The following is a 16,772-nucleotide window of genomic DNA, read 5'->3' on the forward strand; positions in this document are numbered from 1 at the left end:
ATAAATTCCCAAGAAATAGCATGAAAAGTAACATACAAGAATGCATAAAGAATACACTCATACCTTAAAACGATGGTGAAACAGAGAGCGACACGAAAATGGATGCGTCCAGTGCTTGCACTAACGCAGTAACTTGAAGGGGGAAAAGTAGAAAGAAAATTCACACCGTCTGAAACTGTGAGGCAAAGGAATGGGTGCATTTGCAGCTCTGGTCCACTATTTATTCTTGGTGAAACTTCTCTGAGGTACAAAAATGGTAAATCAATGGAGAAAGTAGAAGATGGAAGATGGGCGTTGATCCGGTGTAACTGTCACTTAAGCCGAACCGGGTTCGCGGGTCACTACTTCAGTTCCCATATAAAGCACAAAGAAAAAGAACAAAGCACGAGGGATCTTGAAATATTGATTTATTTAATTTATGAAATATTGATTAGCTGTTCAAAAGAGCTTTTCATTTTTATTTTATAGTAAATTATTAAAAAAAAAAAAAAAAAAAAAAAAAAAAAGCATATTTTAATCTTTTTACTTTCTACTTTCACTAAAATAATATTATTCCTTAATTCTTCATTCTCATTCCCAATAAGACAATTTTATTTTTTTTTTTGGATTGAGGGAGTATAATATAAAAAACAATAAAACAAATTAAAGAATTGCTAAAAATTTATAAGTACTTATGTGAAAATTTAAAATTTAAATTTAAATTTTGAATAATAAAAAACTTTATATCATAATACTTGTTTGATGCTATAAAAATAAATATTAACAAAAAAATAAGAAATAATAATAAATAAATAAAACCTTCAAAAAAATTCTCAATCAAATGCATATAAGATAATATTTTTAAGAGCTATTTTTTTTACTATTTATTATTTCATATAATACAAAATTAATATTGTAATATGTAGTTGTTATTGTAGGTTAGATTGATATTTTGCTAGATTTTTGAAATACTATGATAATTTCATTCATAAAATTATTGGATAACAAATAAATTATATTAGTTTCGAAATTTAAAAAATTAGCTCCCTTCGCATCCCGGCCTGGTTCCGTCCCAGACCCTAACTGTCCCGTCGAAAATTTATAATTTTTCAAAATCGATGAATCTATAACTTTACTTTACGTTTATTAGTCCACCCCACAAGCTATTCGTTACGGAACACTGTCGATACTATATTTATTTGGGTAAATTGTTTTTTTAGTCTCGTAACTGAATTTTTTATCATTTTAGTCCTGTAATTGGAGGTTGTTTTAAAAGAGTCTCGTAAGTGTTTCTTTTATCATTTTAGTCCTATAACTGGAGGTTGTTTTAAAAGAGTCTCGTAAGTGTTTTTTTTATCATTTTAGTCTGGTAACTGGAGGTTGTTTTAAAAGAGTCTCGTAAGTGTAAAATTTTTTCAATTTACTCCTTAATGCCTAGGTGATATCGGCGTAGCAGGCTGGCAGACACGTGTCAGTCAGGTCAGTGCCACATGGGTGACACGTGTCTGCCACGTGGAAAATTTTTTATTTTTTTATTATTTTATTTTTTAATAAAAAATAAATAAAATTAAAATTAAATATATAAAATATTTAAAAAAATAAAATTTTAAATTAAGAATATAAAATATATATATAAATTAAAATTAAAATTAAAAAATAAAAATTATCCAACATGTCCGTCAGATGCGCCGTGTGGCTGCTAGGTAGATAATTTATATTTTTTATATTAAAAGTAAAAAAATATATATGAAAAATATAATTAAAAAATATACTAATATAAAAATAATTAAAGTCACGTAGTGCTGATTTGACGGACATATGAATAATTTTATTTTCTACAATATTTTATTTATTTTTAGTTTTAGATTTTAGATTTTATTTTTATATTTTATATTTTATTTTTATTTTCTAATTTAAAATTTTTATATTAAAAAAATAAAAATAAAAATTATCCACGTGGCTAACTGATCTGGCCAATACGGTCCGTGTCCCTCAGTTTGCCACGTAGATGCCGTCTAGACATTGAGAATTAAATTAGAAAAATAATTTCACAAGACTATTTTAAGGCAGCATTCAGTTAGAAAACTAAAATGATAAATGATTTATGGGACTAAAAAAAATCAGGTGAACCTATTTATTTTTGTAAAAAGAGGTCATCCCTCACAAGGCACTAGGCATTGTTTGTTTGAGATTTTTTAAAAATTATTATTATTATTATTAGTTTTTTTCTTTTTTTTTTTTCAAAAGCACTCCATATGCTTTTGAAAAATACATTATGGAGCTCAAAAAGTTTCAGCTTTTGCTAAAAATTTCAATCCAAACTAATTTTCTTATTTTCTTGCTTTTGTTTTTAAAATCACTTGGTACAAACATATACAGTGGAAATCGAATATATAAATAAAAACACTAAAATTTAAGAGAGATATAAACAAAAATATTAATGTAAAAATTTACCATAGTTATCTGTTTATTTACAATAGAAGTGAATTGCCAGGATAGCAAATATTTTTTAGAAATCAAATTTATTTTTGAGTGACACGATTAATTATTAAAAAAAAATATACAATATATATATATTAATATAATATAAAAAAAATAAAGTCAATAATAGATTCGTACCAAACATATATTATATATTTATTAAAAAATACAAAATCAAAACACCGATAGACTGTTTGTTTCTAAATAAAAAAAAAAATCTAAAATTCTGTAGTATGGGAATCGAAGATGTCAGCCTAAGTCCTTTTCAAATATATATCATTTATTTATTTAAGCTTAATAGATAATTATTTACAAATTACAAGAGCACGTATCATCCCTATTTCATCTTCTCATGAATTGATTAATTAAAAATTATTCCAAAATTTATTAAAACAGAAACTTTTATTAATTTAATAAACCCAACTGAGTCCAAATTAAAACCCAGTTATGAATTAATCCAGCCCTGCAACTAATTAAACAAACAAACCCTAATTAAAAGACCTGTAAATTAAACCAGTTTTTAACATTTGCAGTGACGCCATCGCCATCGCCATCGCCATGGCATCAACATCAACGCCACCATTTCCCATCGCTTAATTAAGAGGACGGACGTACGGTCACTCACACCCCCCAATCCATCAACGGTATGCATCTATCCAATTCTATATATATATATATATATATATGTGCCTTAGTGAAGTAATTAATTGATGGATTGAATTCATTATTAGGTATGCAGATGAATTGAATTATTGTTTCTGGAACGAGTTTCTATTAATTCTATTCGTGTTTGTATGAATTGAATTAGATTTGGATTTCAATCTCTTAGGGTTTCTCTTTATAATTAGATTGATTAGTGATGATATAGTAGGTGTTCTTGGATGTTTTGGATCATTTCTTGAAGGAAAACTATTATACTGTTTTTATGGACACATATTTGACACAAATCAGCAACGTGGATAATACATATTTGATATGATAATATATAAACTCATTGGAATGCAGAGAAAACTCAAATTTTAATTTGTTAGAAGCTTGTTTCTTTAATTTTTATAAAGGAGGCAGATCTATTTTTTATTGGGTCGAATCAGCACTATTCTAATTTGACTTAACAAACAACACACGGTATTATTACTAACAACATATTATTTATATTAATATAAGACAAATAAAACACATGAACTGACAACAATATATATATAATTTACACACATTACATGTAATAATTAATTTTAGCACATAGCATACTCTTATACAATATACGCTATAGTTATGAACAAACATCAATGCTTTTATTACGACTAGCACATATTATGTGTAATAAAGACACGTGTTGTTTCTATATTTTACATGTGCTGATTTTCCCAAATCACTACCGTAACCCTCCCCTATCCCCCATCGACCCAATCAGCAGGGATCCACGTCCCTTCTAATAGAAACATCGACGTGTAAATAAATTCCTGTCATGTAAACTCTTCGATGAATTATGTTCACATGGTTTTGCGATGAAGGATGCATTTTATGTCAATGACAGGTTCGGTACCCATTACTACCAAAAGATAAAAAATCGACGAATAAGGTAACAAACACTTCGGGGCTATCAAAATGCGCAGGCAAGCTCCTTCCGGCATTCGTAGATCAGAAGGAATCACGGCTAAGCATGTTCTACAAATTTGCGTGGCACTCGCCGTATTCTTTTGGCTGATCTACTATTTCAAACATTCTCATAAGAAAGAATACGAGATAGAGGATGACATCGAGTTGCTCCTAAAAAGAGTTAACGAGACACTCGCAAAACATGGAATAAAGAAGAAAAACATCTTTCTAAAATTGAGCAAGACGGTTTCTACGAACAAGATAAGTGATGCCCTCAACGAAGAAATTAAGGAACTCAATAGGATAGCGTCAAATCTTGGAACGAAAAATGTGAAGGTACAAAAAATAGCGAGGAGGACAATGATGAACACGAACAAGAGTGGTCGGGTTAAGAGAAGGCTGAAAGGCACTAATCTTAAGCTAAAACAGAGGAGAAGGCGAATAGGGAGGACGAGGAAGAGACCAAATGTGGCGACGAGGACAATGATGAGCACGAAGAAGAGAGATCGGATTAAGAATTTTATACGACAAGGGAATAGGCGGATGTGGAGGAGCGAGAATATGGTTCAGAGAATATAATGCAGCTCAAGAAAAAGGTTCGGCGTTGTTCACCATTGGATCGATTTTTTTTTTTTTTCTATGACGTGAGAATTTATTACTGTTTATTTTGTTGTTCACCGTTGGATTGACTTTTTAATTTTTTTTTTTTATAACTTGAGAATCTGTTAATATTCTCCATTTTGACAGGTTGGATTGTTGTTCGAATATCTGGTTTGAGATGAATATGTTCCCAATAATAGTAGGATTCCAAGTTTAGGCAAATTTGTATTTGCATCAGGATGATCAATGGGATTTTTTATTTATTTATATAGTATTTCTATTTTATTTTGAAAATAACACTCTTAATGCAGTAACTTTTTTATAACAATCAATAATTATTGACTTTAAAAATAGTGCTTTGATCAGAAAAAAAGAAACCTCAAAATAGTAAGAATAATAATTTATATATAATGTATAAGATTATGGTGTGATGATGCATCATTTCAATTTTTATTTTTTTTCATTTTTATAATTTTAATTTTTTTTTTTTAATTTTTCGTAGTTTTACTAAGAAGATATATACTAGTATATAGTTATCTTATTTCGAAATTTTTGTTATTCTAAATTATTATTTTTAAATAGTTTTCAATTTCATTTCTTTAATTTTATTTCTGTCTCAAACATATTTTCATTTTTCTATACTTATTTCTCCGTACCAAACACTTTTTAGAGTACAAAGTATGAGTTTCACAACATTGTTAAAAGTGAGAATGCATTAGTTTACTTCTTTTGTGCAAATTAAATAATTCTAAAACAATATTTAAGCATTTGACAAATAAAAAAAAAAAAAAAAAAAACTATTTAGTGGCTTTCTCAACTTGGACAGAAATTAAATGCTTTCACAACCTTAAGCAACTGTCACAATAAATATTTAATTGGGATATTTGACTTTTTCGCCGCTATTCATCCAATTTTTTCTCTTCAAAAACATCAAATCATAACACCTATTTTTTATTTTTTATTTTTTATATTATACTAAAAATCAATTTTACATTCAAAACATCATATCAACACCTATTTATATTACACCATACAACTATTCAAATTCAAAAGTTTTACTATTCAAATCCCAATTCAAAATCCAAATCCCCAAACAAACACACCCTAAATCTACTTTCATTATTCATGCATTCAGAAATGAAAAGAAAATAAGCCTTTGCTTCTTTCCATAAAGTTAACACCTTCACTTAAGCAACATTTCATACCTCTGATTATAATAACAAAACTTTAATCCTAAATACACAAACCCAATGTGTCCAAAGGGGAAGCTTTAATAAATTTAGGGTTGCTTCAAAATGTACCAAATTAAATAAAATTGCATTGTACACCCCCACATGCCATTTCACCTGCAATATAGGGTGAGCATATTTAATACTATTTTCTTGGTCCGTTATAATTATACCAGATTTTCTTGTTATTCGTTTTATATAAATATATAGTAAACAATATTATTCATCCATAATTTTATTACTTATATTTTAATAAATACTCTCTCCGTCCTACTATAATTGTCCTTAAAAAAAATATCAGTAAAAATACTTATAATTTAATAAAAATAATTATAAATTAAGAATAAGATGAGTAAATAGTTTAATTAAAAAAACAAAAAAAAACTATAAATTATAAATTTTAAAATGTGATTAAAGTGTATAATTATATTTTCAAAAAATAAAATAAAAAATTATATGAGACGAACGAGAAAATAGAAAGAGTGGACAAATTAAGTGGGACGGACGGAGTAATAACTAATTTATCACTATTTTCTTTTTTTACTTATCACATGATTATTTATTAACTTTTTAATAATTTTTCTATAATACTACTCCATTTTTACTTATTTTAATTTCACATTAAAATATCAATATTTCTTAATCTCTATGTCCAAACAAAATGACATAATTAGTCCGGATGAAAAGAGCAATAATAATAGCCTGTAAAAATAGCTGAATTAATGTAGTAAGTGAACTTATAATTACAAGATGATAGTATAATTTTTCCAAGTCAAATTTGTCATACACAACTTAACTAGTGTAGTTTGCTAAGCTGACTTAATTTGCACGTGATTGATCTTGGCTCGAAAATTTACCTAGTGCGCAATCTAAAACTAGCTACTTATAATTAACAATGACATACTTAGTACAAGTTTGAATGCCTATAAATACCAAACAATAACCAATCAACTCTCATTCTTACACAAAGATCTATACAATGTCTAGTAACAAAATTCCCCTATCCCTCGTTTTCTTGATAGCCCTAATTACACCAACAACCATTGTTGCCCAAAACTCACCCCAAGACTATGTCAACAGCCACAACACGGCGCGCGGCCAAGTAGGCGTGGGCGCAGTGACATGGAGCACAACCCTCGCCACCTATGCCCAAAACTATGCTAACCAAAGAATCGGAGATTGTAACATGACACACTCTAATGGGCCATACGGCGAAAATCTTGCTAAAGGCAGCAGCACTACTTTCAGCGGTGTAGATGCTATTAATTTGTGGGTTTCCGAGAAGTCGAACTATTATTACAGCCCGAATAGCTGCGCGGTTGGAAAAGTGTGCGGTCATTACACGCAGATTGTGTGGCGCGATTCGGTGCGCATCGGGTGCGGGAAGGCCAGGTGCAACAATGGATGGTACTATGTGGTCTGCTCCTATGATCCCCCGGGCAATTGGGATGGGGAATGGCCTTATTAGGACTACATGTTTACTGCAAATTCACATTTTACATATTCACATATACAGTTTCATTTTCAGTGTTAAACTATATATATATATATATGGAGAAGTAAATAAAAAGCAAATAAGCGTGAATGTTTATGTACATGAGGTTGGTTGTGGTCAGCATATCGACACACAATATTTGTATCAACTTTTTTAAATGAAGATTTTCTTATAACTCTATTTGTGATTCGAAAATTTTGCATCATATATTTTTTTAAATTGCATGAGTCTCGCTGTATTTTAGAAGATATTGTATAAAATTTCTTAAAAATGGCATGAAATTGTCTCCATATTTTCATAAACATTACATAGAATTTTTTAGAAAGAGAATTTTGTATGGTATTTTTTACAATACTATGAGAGTTTCATACAATTTTAAAATTATAAGAAGCATAAATTTTTGGAGGAAAATAGACAATGAAAAATACTTGTAAAATGAACTAAATAAAGATTGTGTATTGTAGAAATCAAAACACAAAACCGTAAACAAACACCAACAAATAACATCAACGTGTGGCTCAACGTCAACCCTTATTAGACAAAAAGAGGCAAGAACAAGGACGATTGAACTCCGGCGCTGTTCAACGGCACCCCGACGATACCTATCTCCTATCCAAATAATCGAACACTAATCCCTCGAAGTTAAACAACTTAAAATATAAAAAATCACATCGTAGAGAACTTACTAATTACTCTCCAAATATTTCATAGAAGAACCGCCCTCTCGAAAATAAAGAAACCCACCGAAAAAACTTCAACATCGATCACAGATCGAAAAAGAGAGAACGCGCAAGAATATGAACTGATAGCATTACGTATGTATCATAATGAAGGGCAACATATATATACATATACATAAATTAATAGATAGCTAGGATTACAACCCTAGAATGAACGGATGATATAATTATTATGATGCTGGTTTAATTCAACCAACACATATATAAAGTATGTAGCACAAAAATAATATAATTTATAACACAATATATTATTGATTTTTAGCACAATAAATATATTAAATGCATAATATAAATAGTGATATATTTGACAATAAAACTCCCTCGGTGCCATCAGTGCCAACTGTATACTTTTTATTATTTTATATACTCTGTCTCGATACAATAGTCTTTTTTATCATTTTTATATGTCCCAAAACAATATTCTTATTTTATAAATAATCATATCACTATAAAACTACTTTTTTATCCATATTTTTTACCAATTACCAATATAATATCAATATCCCTTAAATTTCACGCCGAAACCAATTAAGACTATAGTTACGAGACGGATGGAGTATTTCATTGAAAAGTATCAATTTACTAGTAAAAATAATCACATTAAAACTAAAATATAGTATTTAATTTTTATATAAATTAAAGAAGTAATTAAAATCAATCTTACATATTTTCGTAAATTAATAAAATATTATGTTATTACTAATCCAAGATCCAATAGGCTATATTCTCTCGAAATCAAATCAACATCGATGAAAACTTAAAGAAAACTTCGATTTATTACAGAAGCAACAATTTGGACTCAGTTTACCCTAATATCAAACAAACCGGCACCGAACACACATCCAAGACCCAACTACAAATGACACGCCACGTAAACGCAACAAACACAAAAACCCGAATCCTAATATACGGAAACACAAACGATTTCAAGCATATCACACCGCGAACAGCATATACATCGCGAGAGAACAAATAAAGGCACAAATCGATTAAATCAAACCGTAGAAACACCGAGGGAAAAGGCGCACATCAACGGGGAAGAGGAACTCCCAACTCGCCGGACAGATTCACCGGAGAAGGCAGGCGCGACGACGAAGGAATCGCCTAGGGCATGAGAGAAGAATCGCGAGAGAAGGTTATGTTCTATATTGTTCTCTGAATGAATGAATTCCTTTCTCGATGTCAACCTGTTACACCTTTTAAACTGCACACTCAATACACAAATTAGTATAGTTTGGATGGCACAATAAATGACTATACTAACCAACAGCCTAGAATGTCACATGTAAGACAAACTTATATCAGAAACACAACTTTCAGTTTCACTTTTAGGCCAATGTGATCTCGATTATAGTATTCAAGTTCTGACACTCAAAATAACAATCACTCAACTTTCATATTGTATTTCAAAACTACAGGATTGAACAATTGAAACATCAACGCACTATAATCAATGAATTTGTACAAAACAGATCACAACACATCAAACAGCGCAGGTAACAGTCTTGTTAACACCAATTCAGTTCAAGATTTCGAAAAACATGGACTATTATCAATTTTTCGACAAAACCAGAGAACATGATCAACTCAGATTCAATCCCTTCAAAAAAAAACATTTTATAAGGACTTGACTCAAGTTTTCACAAAAAAAAATAGAAAACAAACGACGGTTTCAAGTTTTATCCAAAACAAAAAAACAAACCGAGATTTCTCAATTTCGAAAGAAACAGTAAGTTAGCCACCTAAAAGCTCTGATACCACTTGTTATTACTAATCCAAGATTCAATAGGCTATATTCTCTCGAAATCAAATCAACATCGATGAAAACTTAAAGAAAACTTTGATTTATAAGGAATCAATGAAAGTTCGGACCGTGATGACACCCGAGAAAACAATCTTCCACGCCCAAAATAAGGTGGAGATTTGTAATATATTTTGGTCCGTGATAATTGAGGCCTAGATATTATTATATATTAATTTATTATAAATAATTATTTTTATTAATATTAATTTTATTTTTCTTTATCATTATTATAAATATAAATATATTATTTTTATAAAATATAACCATTTTAAGTTATTGCCCAAAAAAATTCACAAATCCCATGGACTACGAACATCAAGGTAAAATCTATTTTTGTTTCCCGGTTCGAACCGCCGGTTCTAAACCGGTTGGGCAAGGGGCCGCACCTAAGTGTCCCAAATACTGAAACTCTTTCCTCAAAATGCTCATTGCAGCGACAATGGCGATGGCATCCAAACTAATACCTCAAACCATCGTATGGTTAATTCTACCTTCCTGTTTGCTCACCTTCTTCTACTCCTCACTCCTACCTCTCTACACCACCTCACCCCAACCCCACCCTTCGAAAATCCCTCTTTTACCGCCGCCTCCATGCAACCTTTTCAGAGGCAAATGGGTTCGCGACCCCTCTCGAAAGCCCTTGTACGATTCCGCCTGCCCATTCCATAGGAACGCCTGGAATTGCATCAAAAATCAAAGGGAAAATATGGGTCGGATCAATTCATGGAAATGGGTGCCCGAAGCCTGTGATCTGAATAGGGTCGATCCGGTCGGGTTCTTGAATCTGATGAGGAATAGGAATATTGGGCTGGTGGGGGACTCTTTGAATGAGAATTTTTTGGTGTCGTTTCTCTGCGTATTAAGCGTTGGCGATGATGGCGCTAAGAAGTGGAAGCGAAGGGGTTCTTGGCGAGGTGCTTATTTCCCCAAGTTTAATGTGACTGTGGCGTATCATCGAGCTGTTTTGCTTGCAAAATTTGAGTAAGTGTTGTTATTTTGATGTTGTTCTGTGATTTTTTTTTGTTTACCCAAATGCTTATTTCATGTCTATTTGATTATCAATTTAGAATGTAAATTCACTTGATCTTAGTGCATTTGAAATTTATTGTATTGTCAAATGAAATGAAAATGGATTTGAATCATTTTAGTCTACAATAACTGATTCCTTGTAATTGATTCTTGTTTAGATTAAACAATCAAAGATCAGTGCTGAAAGTTATGTCTTTGAACTTTAGAAAGTTACCATTGTTTATGCTGAAGGCTGTAATTATGCTTCATATCATGAACTCCCTATCTTACTTTTTTGTTTTATCCGTTGCATCGGATCGGTTATATTGCATTATATTTTAATCCAGTTGTGTAAAATGAGTTGTCTTTTGCCGCGAATGGCTGCCTCACTAGATTGTTACTGATAAAATTAAGGTGGCAGACTAAATCGACCGACTTACCCATCCAAGATGGAGTGAAAGGGATTTATCGAGTAGATGTTGACATTCCAGCCGACGACTGGGCTAATATTGCTGATTTCTATGATGTTCTGGTCTTCAACACTGGTCACTGGTGATTTTTCTTTATCCTTTTCTTGATATTGATTGTTGAATTTAAAATATGAATTTCATTATGAAAAAACAGTCCCGAAATTTTCATTTGGCTTAATTGCCGTCATCAGGTGGGGTTACGACAAATTCCCAAAAGAAACTCCACTTGTATTCTTTAAAAATGGCCGAGCAATGAATCCTCCCCTGGAAATTCAGGATGGCCTCAAAGTTGTTCTTGAGAATATGGTAGCACACATTGAGAAAGCATTCCCCGAAAAGGTGCTCAAGTTTTGGCGGCTGCAGTCGCCAAGGCACTTTCACGGTGGCGAATGGAATGAAAATGGAACCTGTTTGTTAAATGAGCCTCTTGGAGAATCTCAGGTATTTGTTAAACTAGTTTTTTAGTAATTGTGGGGCAATAATATTGTCAGTTTTTGAAAGTGATAAATGTTTGTGCAGCAGCTTGATCTATGGTTTGATCCGTGGAATAATGGAGTGAACACAGAAGCTAGGAAACTAAATCTTATGATTGAGGAGGTCCTGAGAGGAACAAGTATCAGAACACTGGATCTGACTCGCCTAAGTGAATTCCGAGCCGATGCTCATCCTTCAATCTGGCTAGGGAAGAAAGACGCCGTAGCTATTTGGGGTCAGGACTGTATGCACTGGTGCCTGCCGGGTGTTCCGGACACATGGGTCGATATCTTGACTCAACTGATTACTTACAATTTGGAGGAGATGAACTGACCAAGATATATACATATCTTGATTTTTTTGGTTCTTTCCAATTGATCGATAGGCAGTGTTATAGTCTGATGATCTTTTTAGTAGTAACTAGTGATTGTTGTTATTCACACTCCCTTTCGGGCATCGGCTGTTGATCCTATCAAGTCAGCAAGGTGTTGGTCTGACCGGATCAGTATATGCTATAAGAGACGGTAAGCATATATTTATACATATTTTAGCACAAATCTACAGCCCTCCCTTTCTTTGGCTTTCATATTTCGAGGTTTTTTTTTTTTTTTTTTTTTTAGCAAAAATGTGTCAAAATGGTTTTAGAATGGTGAGAACTGAGTAATTACATTTTGATAAATAAATTTTATTTATTAATTAATTTATTTGGGTTTCGTGATACAACTACAACCAAAATGACTTGTTCCTCTTCACAAGGATCATCTCTATAACCTCAACTATACATAGTTACATAGGAAGACCAATTAATCCCAATGATGGCCATAATAATCGAATAAATTCTCAAAAAAATGAATAAGAAAAACAAAAATTAAGGATAAATTACTTCAGCCTTCAAGAAACTCGCTTCTAGCTTCGATTCTTCTGGACCTTTGCTCTAACTTTCTGTTCGAGCACCGACGCCGGCGACGTCTCCAAGTCGAGGCTGAATATCCGGTTGAGCGCGTGCATGTTTTCCAGTATTTGATTCAGATTCTGGCGACCTGCATCAGCACCATCACCGTCGCTTCTCAAATGCTGCATCGGGCCGTGGAGGAGTTTGTTCACTATTCCGATGCTGAGATCATAAATAGCTTTCTTTTGATTCGTCGTGATATCATCGCCCATCTTTGACATACACTTTTCCAGCTCCAACGCCCGGATTCTTTCTGCGTAAGCTCTAAGCTTCTTGATGGTTGGAACCGTCTCAAGCGACTCCTTCCACGCTTCGAATTGTTTCACTTCTTCACCGATGATCGCTTGAGCTTCCATCGCTTTCTGCACTCGATCTTCCTTGTTTGCAGCTACGACTTCCTTCAAATCATCCACATTGTAGACTTGGACACCGTCGATTTCAGACACGGATATGCCCACATTTCGTGGAACAGAAATGTCGATAAAGAGCCTCGGAGGACTTCGAAGTGTCTGAACTTGCTCTTTGGTGAACAGAAGAGTTTCTGAAGCAGTACATGTGAAAACGACGTCTGCTTCCGCAGCACACGTTAGCAATTCCGAGAGAGGCTTATAATCTATTTCGACATCCTTGACCTCATCACGGATGGATGCGAGTTTATGCTCGTTCCGATTAACCACCACCATATTTCGAAAACCTTTTGCAGCGAGGTGTTTGATCACGAGCTTTCCCATTTTTCCAGCACCGACAACCAACATTCTGGCAGACGAATGCAACGATTTTGGAAGTTTCATCATAGCAAGCTCCACAGCGGCTGAGCTAACGGATACGGACCCGGTGGAGATGCTAGTGTTTGTTCTGACCCGTTTGCCCACGGTTATTGCATGCTTGAACAGCCCACTGATTTTTCGACCAAATCCACCGACTCCTTGCCCACTTTTGACAACTTGTTTTACCTGTGAAAGAATCTGACCTTCTCCTAGAACAAGCGAGTCGAGCCCGGATGATACTTCGAAGAGGTGCTGTGTAGCATCCTTGTTGGAAAGTAAGAACCTGTGCTGGCATAGCTCTGGGACTGGAACAGAACTTATCTGAAGACAAAATGATACAGAACATGAATCAATTTTCTTACATTTTAGCCATTAGAGATCGATGATTTCTCACTACTTTCGCATTGTGTATAAGAGTAAAGTAAGTAATCTCAGGCAAATCAGTATGATCATTGTTCTCATCTAGTCGTCTTAGCTTTTCCCCAAGATTATCAAGAAATCAGTGGATTGGAAATTAAAAGATAGAGCAGAAGATAGAAAGCATTTTGGCAAGCACCTTAAACAACAATCTGGTAATTTCTATGATACATATTGATAATTATTCACAGGTAACTCTTAATAGATGCAGATACACACTCTGCAGTGGCCTAAACGAGCAACAAAGAAGAAGAAATCGAATAATGTTTGGTACCTTAGACATCCATTCAGTCACTTCTTTAATGCCACGATTCCGAGAGAGAGCCACAACATATATTTCCATCCTATTGCAGGTACTAAGAACAGCAGCTTCTTCTATATGGTTTAAGGCACATAGTTCACCAATTGCTTGAGGCCATTGTGCTTCTGGGATGGAAAGCTTCTCACGTATTTCGACTGGTGCTGTACGGTAATTGAAGCCTACTACAATAACGCTGCTAGTTTCCTTTGTATAACCTGCATAGAGAGGGTAAACTGTATTGGTTAGATACGAAGAATTTCTTTATTGCCTAACCAGGAAGACTTTAACACACAAACTTCAAGTGAAATCATTATTTGCATCCATTACATGAAGCAAAGCCAGTACTCGAAACAGTGCAGAGTTCTAAAGGGAAATGCAACTAAAGAGCTAAAATGCTAAGGTAACTTGAAAACCAATTATTCTAATTTCTGAGATAAGAACAGGGAATCAAACTACTTAACAACCTTCCAAAAAATCAGATAAAACCAGACGAGAAGACAAAAGGCAAAAGGACTAGCAGTTAGCAAACAGAAGCAAGGTAATTAAATTAACCTAAGGAAAACAGGTCCGGAAACTTACGATCAGCTGCAGAGGTTTTGAGAAGTTCCAAAGCCGATACACTCGAAGACTTAGATTGGATCGCGGCTTTAGGAGCGAGTTCACATCTAGGACTCAATCGGAGCGATTTGGGAACAACAATCTTACAACACAGATTATCGCCAAAAATTGGTGTCCTGGGAGTAAAACAACGCACCGGGCAACAAGATGAATTGCGAATGCGGAGGTCAAGCTTCGATTCAGTACCTGCAGTGATAGGTGTTAGGTTAGAGAGGCCGCTCGCCGCCGCCATTGGCATTAGAGATTGGTCGGAAGTGAGAGGTGGCCGGCGATCGAGAGAAGAGGAGGAAAAAGGGACGGGGTGGGGTTGGTGGGTTTATTTTTTTGGGTGTTTTGGTTCAACCAATTGAATTTGGAATTTGTCAACAACAACAACCATAATAATAATAATAATAATAATAATAATAATAGTGTGGGTATTTATTTAATTATTTATATATGTTTGACCCGCCAAGTCCCAACCCAACCTGCCAATTTTTACGCGTTCGTTCAACTGTTCGTTTTCCGACGTGCAAAACACGTGCACACCTATCTTGATTATGATTAATTACTAAAGGATGTTTCCATTAATTATTGGTTAATTTTATTAACCGGTTTCTATTAATTATTTATATTAAAATGTTCCATAAAAACATTATTTTATATTTATTAATTATTTATATATAAAATCATATTTATTTTTTCATTACCATGTCAAATATCTCTATTGTTTTAGAACGAAAAGAGTATTTATTGGATTCGAATAACGGACATTTTTTAAACACCTTAAACTGTGTGAGGGGCATTACCGGTCCGAGTTCCAACATCCAATACAAAATTTGGAGCACATTTTTAACATGATTTTATGCCTACAAAACCTACATAGTTAAAGTAGGTATAGTATTTTACTTTTAAATTTATTATATAAAATCATAGTTCAAAGCACAGTATTTATGCATCATTAATTTTTGTATTTAGAACATATTTGAAATTTCGTTCTATGCCTACAAAAAACTACAGATCGATAAAATAAAATCCAAGCTATGGAAGAATGGCTACTGCCAATTAAAGGATTAAGAATAATTTATAAATATTACTCCATCTATTCCACGTAATTTGTCCTTTTTTCGATTTTTATCTGCCCCTTTACCTAAATTTTCGTATCTAATCTCATATTTTCTGGGACGGAGGGAGTAATTTGGTATAATTCATTAAATTTTTTTATAAAATATAACACATTTAATAATTATTTTTATTTAAAATATTGTATTAAAATATATCTTCTATATAAAATATTACGTCTAATACTTATATATATCACATTAAATATATATATTATTCCCTCCGTCCCAATACAATAGTTTTGTTTATCATTTTGATCCGTCTCAAAACAATAGTCTTATTTCCATAAATAACTATATCACCGTAAAACTATCTATACTTTTTCATTTTTATTATACAAGAGTCACTACTTTTTACACTAATACACTCACAAAGGAAAAAAAAAAAAAAGTCTTTTATCCATATTTTTCACCCACTATCGATATGATATCAATATTTCTTAAATTTCGTTTCAAATTCAATTAAAACTATATTTATGGAACGGAGCGAGTATTAAATATTTTTCCAGTTTCAAAATTCTCTAAACATTTCCAAAGATTAATATCTAACACACCAAAGTGGAACTTCAAAACCCCCTATTCACCAATAGGTGAAAATAAATGTGAATTACAATATAATAGTCAGAGGGGGCAAAAATATACATTATCAAAAAGTGTTTGGAATTCAAAATATAAGTCTGAATTTTTTTGGATTGTGTTTGGCCCGACACGCTGATAGACCAGGCTGTACCCGGACTTATG

General features: G+C 32.8%; 3 protein-coding genes across 4 annotated transcripts; 2 read left to right on the plus strand and 1 right to left on the minus strand.

Moving 5' to 3' along the window:
* Nucleotides 1-6,831: 6,831 nt before the first annotated feature.
* Nucleotides 6,832-7,553, plus strand: LOC127253048 (pathogenesis-related leaf protein 4-like; the record flags this gene model as incomplete). Its single annotated transcript, XM_051277466.1, has 1 exon — nucleotides 6,832-7,553. A coding segment is annotated over one exon (522 nt), but the record flags the coding sequence as incomplete, so codon positions are not given.
* Nucleotides 7,554-10,359: 2,806 nt separating this feature from the next.
* Nucleotides 10,360-12,478, plus strand: LOC127252093 (protein trichome birefringence-like 12). 2 transcript variants are annotated; one of them, XM_051276124.1, is made up of 4 exons: nucleotides 10,360-10,905; nucleotides 11,347-11,484; nucleotides 11,594-11,843; nucleotides 11,922-12,478. In XM_051276124.1, exons 1-4 carry the CDS (start codon nucleotides 10,364-10,366, stop codon nucleotides 12,207-12,209), a joined length of 1,218 nt encoding a protein of 405 aa, XP_051132081.1. In that variant the 5' UTR covers nucleotides 10,360-10,363; the 3' UTR covers nucleotides 12,210-12,478. The 2 variants fall into 2 exon arrangements, with proteins under 2 accessions (XP_051132081.1, XP_051132072.1); XM_051276115.1 differs by having other exon boundaries at nucleotides 11,925-12,478.
* A 146-nt stretch (nucleotides 12,479-12,624) lies between these two features.
* LOC127256558 (glutamyl-tRNA reductase 1, chloroplastic-like) lies at nucleotides 12,625-15,302 on the minus strand. Its single transcript, XM_051282623.1, has 3 exons — nucleotides 14,893-15,302; nucleotides 14,287-14,528; nucleotides 12,625-13,916 (listed from the first exon to the last, which is right to left on the minus strand). Exons 1-3 carry the CDS (start codon nucleotides 15,167-15,169, stop codon nucleotides 12,783-12,785), a joined length of 1,653 nt encoding a protein of 550 aa, XP_051138580.1. The 5' UTR covers nucleotides 15,170-15,302; the 3' UTR covers nucleotides 12,625-12,782.
* Nucleotides 15,303-16,772: the final 1,470 nt, after the last annotated feature.

Source organism: Andrographis paniculata, unplaced genomic scaffold, assembly GCF_009805555.1.
Source record: "Andrographis paniculata isolate CXL003 unplaced genomic scaffold, ASM980555v1 Contig12END, whole genome shotgun sequence".
NCBI lineage: Eukaryota > Viridiplantae > Streptophyta > Magnoliopsida > Lamiales > Acanthaceae > Andrographis > Andrographis paniculata.

Coding starts and splice junctions, on each gene's coding strand:
- LOC127252093 (XM_051276124.1), top strand. CDS start 10,364: ATGGCGATGGCATCCAAACTAATACCTCAAACCATCGTATGGTTAATT. Junction 10,906..11,346: donor GTTTTGCTTGCAAAATTTGA/GTAAGTGTTGTT, acceptor GATAAAATTAAG/GTGGCAGACTAAATCGACCG. Junction 11,485..11,593: donor GTCTTCAACACTGGTCACTG/GTGATTTTTCTT, acceptor TGCCGTCATCAG/GTGGGGTTACGACAAATTCC.
- LOC127256558 (XM_051282623.1), bottom strand. CDS start 15,169: ATGCCAATGGCGGCGGCGAGCGGCCTCTCTAACCTAACACCTATCACT. Junction 14,529..14,892: donor CAAAACCTCTGCAGCTGATC/GTAAGTTTCCGG, acceptor CTCTCTATGCAG/GTTATACAAAGGAAACTAGC. Junction 13,917..14,286: donor TGACTGAATGGATGTCTAAG/GTACCAAACATT, acceptor TTTTGTCTTCAG/ATAAGTTCTGTTCCAGTCCC.